General features: G+C 30.1%; 1 protein-coding gene across 1 annotated transcript; it reads left to right on the top strand.

The window, feature by feature from the left end:
* Window positions 1-1,266: 1,266 nt before the first annotated feature.
* Window positions 1,267-6,953, top strand: LOC109788311 (aspartic proteinase). The gene is made up of 14 exons (XM_020347005.3): window positions 1,267-1,431; window positions 3,225-3,594; window positions 3,685-3,745; window positions 3,883-3,977; window positions 4,077-4,189; window positions 4,301-4,469; window positions 4,560-4,599; window positions 4,864-4,928; window positions 5,007-5,120; window positions 5,236-5,300; window positions 5,707-5,860; window positions 5,958-6,077; window positions 6,379-6,467; window positions 6,601-6,953. Exons 2-14 carry the CDS (start codon window positions 3,238-3,240, stop codon window positions 6,683-6,685), a joined length of 1,527 nt encoding a protein of 508 aa, XP_020202594.1. The 5' UTR covers window positions 1,267-1,431; window positions 3,225-3,237; the 3' UTR covers window positions 6,686-6,953.
* The last annotated feature ends 2,509 nt before the right edge of the window (window positions 6,954-9,462 follow it).

Raw genomic sequence — 9,462 nt, 5'->3', positions numbered from 1 at the left:
ATATACTTGCAACTTCGATACTAGTTGCTATTCTCTCGCTATTTGGTGTCTAGGCGGAAACAGGATACATGAAAAGAAAAAATGTGACCCACACCCACACTCCTCGTTAATATATATATTTTATGAAAATCACTAAATTAGAAGGAACTCGCTAAATAATATATTTTAAAAAATACTTTTAAAAAGTATTTTTTAATAGAATGTTCTAAAAAATAAGTTTTTGATAAATGTTTTCTTGAATAATATATATAATATTTTGAAAAATATTTTTTGGTAGTTTGTTTTATAATACAGCTTCAAAAATTAATTTTCAAAAGTGCTTTAAGCATACTTCCGAAATATAATTTTCATAACAATGGATACACCTTTTTGAAAAATACTTTCTAGAAATATGATTGTGATTATTTGTTTCAAAAATTACTTTGATGTACTATTAAAAATTCTGAGTTGTATACAAATGGTGTTACACGTTAATATTTTTCTTCTCATTTTATCTTGAATAACTCATTAATTTAAATATAAAACTAATTATTATGAATAATTTTATATATTTTTTTGTATGTAAATGTACTATAAAATTAAATACTTTAAATAATCTAGTCAAGATAATTTATCTTACGATCACTTTTTTACTTATTACATCCGACATAAAATTTAATTCATATAATTAATTTGTATATTAATGAATTGTATCTATAATTATTAAAACAATCTCTATAATAAATTCACTTCAAACACCCAAGTCCAACTAGGTCTCAGGTTGGATATTTTCATTCACAATTTCAAACTTTTGCATTTTAATCATTTAATATTTTCTAAAGAGAATTTTGATTGTATTTTTGAATAAAAGGAATGAAATTGAGAGAAATAAATAACTCAAAATTAGTTTGATTTAAGAGAAGAAAAAGTGAGAAGAGAGGAAAGAAATTTCATTCTATTTAGTTTAAAAAAAGGAGAAAAAATACTTGCAGATTTCCCATTTATCTTCTCAAATAAAATGTATTTCATTTTTGTTTTTTCCTTCTTTCTCTTCATTTACACTCAAAAGAAACAAGCAATCAAACATAGTGTTATGCTCCTGATAATCCTAAATAAACAAAAGTACATTGCATTGCGTGAGCATGAGAAGGGCGTGGATGAAGAAAGAATAAAATAATAGGATAAAGAACGTCCTCGTTGTTGTCAACACAGATATTTTTATACAATTATACCAATTAATTAATTGACACATATTCAGTTGTGTATAAATTTATGTAGTTGCCAACAATCCAAGTCTCCACTAAATGAGCCTAAAACGTTAACGAACACACTGTTCCTAGACGACCTTCCTATCTTCGTGGGTACTTGTCCTCTCTTCTCTGCACTCCCTCCGTTTCACCTTAGTACTACGCTACTAGCTACTAGCCGCAGCTGCATCTGCACTAGCTAAAGGTTTGATTTTTCTAATCTTTAATCTTTTATTTCATATTCCAAAATCCTCAAAATTTTGGTGTTAAATATAATAATCCTAGTGAGTTCAATTCACTTGATTCCCTTTCATGTCTTCTAATTTCCACTAGATTTGACTTATCCTAATTTTGCTATGGTACATGTTTTATTTTGATTTTTATTGTTTTCTTTTCCATGTTTATGATATGATATGATGATTATCAGGTTGAGTTCAGCCCAGTTGACTTCTCTCTGGTTATATCTTAACCTAAGATTTCCTCTGGCTTTGATCTGTCTTCATGTTATCTGCAGAAACATGTTTCCTCTCACTTTTAGCCCTTCTTTTTCTTTTGATGCATAAAATATTCCCCATATGAATTTGGGGGAATCTGTGAGATATTGCCATGGGAAAAAAAAAGTTCCGTTTTTTGGTTGTCCATTATCTTTTTTATTTATGGGTTGAACGAATTTAGAAATAGATAAATCAACTGAAAATAATCATTAAAAACAGATAAGATGGAGAAGACAATAGCGTATAAGAAGTTGACCTGCAGTGTTACTCACTTAAGATTGCACTTATAAGAAGTGATTCGGGTGGAAGGGAGAGAGAGTGCATGTCTGGATTCACTTAACAGATCCACGTTTTAACCGATTTGACGCGGAAGTAAAAATTTATAACGTTTTATTTTCGTGTTATTTATGCGATTTAAACCCGGGAAACGTGAAACCAAATACAATGAGAGATAGAGAGAGAGAAAATAAAAGGAGAGAAATTGATGGTGAGAAATGGTGTGTTGGGAAATGAAGAGAGAGATGAAAGAAAAATAAGGTGGAAGTAAGATGGAAGAGAGATATTGGGTGTGTGATAATAATAAACCATACCATTTGTTATGAAGTTTGTGGATGAAGATCTTACTTTGACCAAATCTGAAAAAGTTGTATTGTTGCTGAATGAACTTTTCCCCCCGTTTTAAATATTCTTACTAAAAAATAACTACTCTTAGAAGAGACTAGCTAGGAGGCGAGAGCATTACTACGACGTAATAATTTTCTTGTTTGTTGAACACCTTGACAGGAATAATTGAATATCCACGGAGAATATTTTTAGAAAATTTGCACTGCCATCTTGTGAGTTAAAAGACAACCACCTCCCTTTTAAGTTTTAAGTGAACACTAAACTTCCTTATTTATTTATCTAAGTGGCACAACAACCTCTTTATATAGGATAATACGATTTGTGCGCCGTTAAGAGCGAATAAATTATTAATATAAGTGTTAATAATTGAATGAGATCTCTTACTCAATTTTAACTCTTAAACTATATCCTAAATACTATGCATGCTTTGATTTAAAAAACATATCGATTTTAAAAAACAATTTCAAAGAATTTGCTAAGAAATAATTATTTTTAAAATTGAAAAATAATGAAAATTTTCATAGAGAAGACATTTTACTATACGTAATTCAAAAACAAAGATTAAATGTGTATATGATTGACAGAATATGATGACTTTTATTTTTTCTCCTTTTCTCACTTTAACTAATGACATTATTTTAAGGGAGGTAAGTAATTTTTGAAAACTAGATGGGAAGTGAGTGTCATTTAAACAGATCACTGGGGAGGTGAGTGCCATTTTCCCAGTATTTTTTATAATATTCTCTTTTGATTTATCTGATATTTCTGTGTTTTAGTTAATGTGGAAATTAGGCTATAAGGACTGGGTGTGTTAACTGTTCATTTCGTGATTATGTTGCTAGTTGCTACCTTCTTACTATCATATTACCCTGTATGGCAGATTCTCCCAGACGATGGGGCAAAAGTATTTATGGTTGGCTTTTTGTTTGTGGGCTTTGACATGCTCACTTCTTCCTTCTTTCTCCTTCGGACTTATGAGAATTGGTTTGAAGAAGAGAGATCTAGATCTTGATAGTATCAGAGCAGCTAGAATGGTAAGAGAAAAGCTAAGATTAGGCAGACCTGTGTTGGGTGCATACGATCAGTATGTTGGCAAACCAACCGATGAGGGCATAGTACCTCTGAAGAATTATTTGGATGCACAATATTATGGAGAGATTGGCATTGGCACACCCCCACAGAAATTTGGTGTCATATTTGATACTGGTAGTTCCAACCTTTGGGTTCCATCATCAAAGTGCTATTTTTCTGTGAGTTTAACTCAACTCTGGTGTCTTCAATCTTCACAAATATGTATTATCAAATATCAATGAGTTCTATTGATTAATGTTCTCTTACAGCTTGCTTGCTACACCCATCGGTGGTACAAGTCAAAGAAATCCAAAACATATACCAAAAATGGTAATGTCTGCTTCTCATTATACATATTCATTATAGTAGTAGAACCAATCATGCATCCCGTAATTTACATGATACTGTATGCTATGTGGATGCCATTTAATATTATGTCTATATACTCTTTTCTATTTGTCAATCAGGAACATCATGTAAAATAACATACGGATCTGGATCAATATCTGGTTTTTTCAGCAATGATAATGTTAAAGTTGGTGATATTGTTGTCAAGAATCAGGTGAGTGCTATTTTATTTATGAGCTCCCACATTTAGACTGTACAGTTTTGCAGCAATACTTCAGAGAATTCACCATTATATTATCCTTTTTAACTGTAGGATTTCATTGAGGCTACCCGAGAAGGAAGTCTTTCCTTTGTGTTAGCAAAATTTGATGGATTACTTGGGCTTGGGTTTCAGGAGATCTCGGTTGAAAATGCTGTGCCATTATGGTGTGTTTCATCCTGTTATTTGTTAACTCATTTTCTTTTGATTTCCATGTTATAAGGATGAATCGTTATTCTTTTATGTCATTTAATTTACTGATCCATTATGAATTACAGGTACAATATCGTGCGGCAAAATCTTGTAAGTGAGCAGGTGTTCTCTTTTTGGCTCAACGGGGATCCAAATGCAAAGGAGGGTGGTGAACTAGTTTTTGGAGGTGTTGATCCAAAACACTTTAAAGGAAATCATACTTATGTTCCAGTTACTAAAAAAGGTTACTGGCAGGTTAGCAAAACAAAATTTAGTTTGATCAGGATTTCTCTTTAAAATTCTATTTTATCATGGAAAAGCTCACATGAATATTTTCTTTTTCAGATTGAAATGGGAGATTTTTTCATTGGAGGTCTCTCAACAGGTGACCTCATAGTTCTTCAATGCTAAGATAATTTCAGTTGTCTTTTGGGGAGTTATTTGGAAATAAGTGAGTGTTTGAAAGGATTTAGAATATGGTATAAGGAGCTAACTTGATGTGTATTTTTCCGCCTCTCATCCTGTAGTATATTTAAAATTAAAGGAAATGTGATCTGTCTACACAACGTATCTTTACATTTTTTTTGTAGCCAATAATATTTGATTATGAAGTGTATCTAATTGTGGTATATATCAATGTTATTTTTAGGTGTTTGTGAGGGTGGCTGTGCTGCTATTGTGGATTCAGGAACATCTTTGCTTGCTGGTCCTACTGTGCGTGCTTACATCTTTTTGAAGATTTATTGTTTATAATTTTTCATTTAAACTTTTTATGAATGCTTTTAATTTCAGACTGTTGTAACTGAAATCAACCACGCTATTGGAGCTGAAGGAGTTCTAAGTGTAGAATGTAAGGAAATTGTTGCTGATTATGGAGAATTGTTGTGGGATCTCTTGGTATCAGGGGTAAGTTCTTTTGCTCAACCTTGAAGTTTTCTTTTCACCTTGATTTGCTGTCTTTGCTTTTTTACTTCATATGTTTTCAGTCCTCAGACCTAAATAGTTTGATCATGATTTGTAGGTAAGACCAGATGATGTATGCTCACAAGTTGGTTTATGCTTCGCCAAAAGGGCTCAATCAGAGAGGTTAGGATTTTATTGTTTTTTTGAATTTGTATTAAGCATTTTTATATATCAATGTTTTGTATGCCCTTTTGGTCATATTTGATACAGTGCACTTTAATTGGGTAATGATTGGAAGATGTTGGATGAATGATTGATAAAACTGTCTGTGAGGTTAATTGCCAAGTTCTAAGTATAATCAAGTATATAATCTGCAGAAATTTTCTGCAAAAAAAAAAAAATTGTCGAGAAACCTCTATTACCAACCAATTTCTCAGGGCTTGATACCCTTCATTGGTTTCAATTACTGGTTTATAAATTTTTTTCTTTTGCCACTTGGAGAGTTTAGGTTCTATTCTTGCTTATAATGCTATCAGATTTTGGCTGAACACAAACTCCTAAATCTACTTTAAAATCTAATACTGTGCAGCAATGGTATTGAGATGGTGACTGAAAAGGAACAGAGAGAGTTGTCAGCTAAAGATACTGCTTTGTGCACTTCCTGTCAGATGCTTGTGGTTTGGATTCAGAATCAGCTAAAACAAAAGAAAACAAAGGAGAGAGTATTCAGCTACGTAAGCCAGGTAGGCCTTTTGAACCGTGCTGTCCAAAGATCCAAGTTGTTGGTTACATTCATTATATGGTGTGCTGATTTTTCTTTTCTCACATGATCATTGGAAGCTGTGTGAGAGCTTGCCAAGTCCAAATGGAGAGTCAGTAGTAAACTGTAATAGCATTTCTCTATTGCCAAACATCACGTTTACTGTTGGAGGCAAACCTTTCACCCTCACCCCTGAGCAGGTTTGGCTTTGAAATTTTGATAAATTAAATTAAATGCAGTTTTAAGTAGATGATTATACTCCACAAATTTACGGTAATCATCAAAATAACATTGGGGTCAGGAAGTAGTGAATATTTTGGCTTTTGGGAATATGGAATTATAGTTCAAAGAAAATCTAATTGCAATAACTTTCCAAAAGATGTGGACGCATAATTGAATTGGTGGACATATTGAAATATTACACATTAATACTATATCCCAAGGTTAACTATTGATTTTTTTATTATTTTGTTTTGGTTCTGATCTGCTTTGTACTTTCAGTATATTCTGAAAACTGGAGAAGGCATTGCAGAAGTTTGCCTTAGTGGCTTTATTGCTTTTGATATTCCTCCTCCACGGGGTCCTCTCTGGTATGTTACCCCTATAATGTTGATCATTTTATATTATGTATGCATACACTTGCATAGTACAGAACAATCATGCATGAAATGAATTATATCTCGTGTTCATTTTTCTGATGTTGCTGTCACTATCTGCTTGAAGGATTCTTGGCGATATTTTCATGAGGGTATATCACACTGTCTTTGATTATGAGAATCTCCGAGTTGGTTTCGCCAAAGCTGCTTAAGAAGACATCTAGGAGATTATGTAGGGCATGTTTTAATAAGCTTGTTAGCGTGTTGTAAATAAGCTCGTCTGTAACTACTATGCTCAGGTTCACATTATAGATTTCGTGATGTACTTGTGAACCATAGCATGCACGTCGGTTGGAGTATTGTGTGTTTGTACTTGAAGGGACCATTTTCATTAAACTAAACTATGCACGTAGATGATATATTATAGCCTTATGTGCCATGTCAATGAGAATACCAATGGATGAATTGAAATTTCTGCTACATTTAGATTCTCTAGCCAATGATTATGCCAATGCCAATGGATCTTTACATATATTGTGTTAGAGCAGTCGCAGAGTAAGAGAGCAACATGAATATAATTTTTTATTTTATTTTATTTATTTATAGAAAAGTAACTATTTTTAATCTCCTCTAGTTTTGATTGTGTATAATTTTTGTTCAAGTTTTTTAGTTAAGCAATTTTACTTGTAAAATTAAACAAGTTTAGTTTTCCGACAACTTTTCTACCTAAAATTCTCTTAATTTTCATTTCATATTCAAAATCTTTATAATTTGAATTGATTAAATTGTTTTCTACTTAAAACTCGTCAATCAAAATATCACATTTCATCCAAGATCTCAAAATTTCCTCTTTTCAAACCTAAATCTCACATCTTATAAAATCCTTCAATTTTCATTAACCTACTACTGAATTTATTAAATTTGAACTTTTCAAATTATTTTACATATCAAATCCATCATAAATCCTCAAAATTTATGGATACAAATAATAATTTGAGGATTTTAAGTATAAAAAAATCATCGCGAATATCAAATTTGTTTAATTTGAAAAATAGAAAGACTTAATGAGTTCAACAACATAATGTAAAATAGAGATAGAAATAAAATTGTCATTATAACATTATATATTGTCAAGTTGTTGTAATTTAATACTACTAAAAAAGTACAAATTTAAAGAATAAATTATAACATATTTTCATACTTAGAATAATAACAAGTTATAGATAATCATCTCTCTATGTAATTAAAATAATTTTATTGAACAAAAGTATTTTTAGAACCATTTTTCAACAAGTGTGTTTTTGTTTTTTTTTTCAACGAAAATATTTTTAAGATTTATTAATTTTTTTTAATCTATTATTTTATTATTTCTAAATTAAATTTAAATATCCTTTTAAAAAAAAAATTCTAACTCCCCTCCTGAATTTAATGATAAAATCTCTAAAGGATGAAAGTGACAACAAAATGAATCTTTGAAGGATTAATTTAATATTTTTTGCTGTTGAAAGACTAATGCAGAAATACATGTATCTTTGGAGGTTTGAAATTGGGGGTTTTATTTTCTCAAAGTAATTGCTAAGATATATCCTCTTTAAAGTGAAGAGTTGTGTAAAGTGAAAATAAAAATAACTGAGTGTTTATCCATTATTGATTTATATTAAGGTATTTTGTATATATAGCCCACTTTAACTCCAAGTAGATTTAAACTTTCTGACTTTTCTTTTTGAAAACAACTTTCTCACTTTATACATCCTCACCCATGCAAAATATTTATTAGATAACTTGGTTAGATTTGATTCCTAATTGTAGTTTACAATTTTTATCAAATCCAAATTCAAACTAAACTGAAGTTCTCTCAAAATTTTCAAGGCAATTCAATCCAAACAACAATTAAAAATTAATACACCACTTTGAATGGAATTAGTTCGAGTAAAAGGGTTGGTTGCTTGGTTTAACCTATTGGCATTTGATACCTTGTTTTCTGATCAGGCAAAATAAAATGAAAGAGAATAAAATAAACCGCAATCTTCTTTGAGAAAGCCAACATTACCCAACTTTAAAACTCAATAGAACATCTTTAACATAGTTATTATACATAAGATGCGAATATTTGAAGGTTAAATCACAAGATCCGTACAAATTTGATATTGGATATAGGTGAATTACAAAAAGGGGAAGAATAGATTACAACATTGAAAACGACCTTTAGTCTCTCTTTTGCTGAAGCCTTGAAATGTTTGGATTAAAAGTAACCTTTAGACAATTAAGTGTACTTTTACCTAACTTTGGTGGGTATTATATATTAATCTTCAATTCAAAATAACCTTTCACTATAATAATTGTTGCAAATTCTTCTTTATCAGTCTGACAACAAATAAATAGTTGAGTTATAATCACAAACTGTTAAGTATTTTTTATTTTTTATTTTTACAATAATCATAATCAAATCCAAATTTAATATCTCAATCATACTATCTTAACTTCCAACTCCAGTAATTTCACAAACTATTAAATATAATAGTTGAATATGGTAATTTTATAATAATTATTTTAAAAATTATAATATAAATATTATTTTTACTGTTATGCCAACTCTAATAATTTCGCAAACTGTTAAATATAATAATTTTATAATGATTATTTAAAATTATAATGCAAATTTTATTCTGAGTATATAAAAATAAAATTTAAAGAACCTATTTATAATATAAAAGTTGAACTACTATGTATTACAACGACATTTTATTTTAAAATAAACTTTGGGTATTATTGATAATTGTGTGATTTACTTAATATCAAATGTGTAAATTGCAACAATTATTTTTCTTTTTCCTTATTTATAGTGTTGTCAACCTCTTTTTTGGTATAAGTTTATAATTTATGTAATTTTTAGGAATCTTGACTTAAATCTCACGAATGGAGCTCTTTTTACAAAGAAGTTGAAGATGAAGAAAGTTGCAAAACTTCAACACTTAAAGAATCAATTAAA

The sequence above is a fragment of the Cajanus cajan genome, chromosome 7 (genome assembly GCF_000230855.2).
Source record: "Cajanus cajan strain Asha chromosome 7, NIPB_CcT2T_4, whole genome shotgun sequence".
Lineage (NCBI taxonomy): Eukaryota > Viridiplantae > Streptophyta > Magnoliopsida > Fabales > Fabaceae > Cajanus > Cajanus cajan.
This window is presented reverse-complemented; position numbering and strand designations above follow the sequence as displayed.

What these genes read in the sequence shown, in the direction of transcription:
- LOC109788311 (XM_020347005.3), top strand. Translation starts at nt 3,238, where the DNA reads ATGGGGCAAAAGTATTTATGGTTGGCTTTTTGTTTGTGGGCTTTGACA. An exon ending in CATTGGAGGTCTCTCAACAG is followed by an intron (nt 4,600 to 4,863) that starts GTGACCTCATAG and finishes TGTTATTTTTAG; the next exon opens with GTGTTTGTGAGGGTGGCTGT. An exon ending in AAAAGGGCTCAATCAGAGAG is followed by an intron (nt 5,301 to 5,706) that starts GTTAGGATTTTA and finishes AATACTGTGCAG; the next exon opens with CAATGGTATTGAGATGGTGA.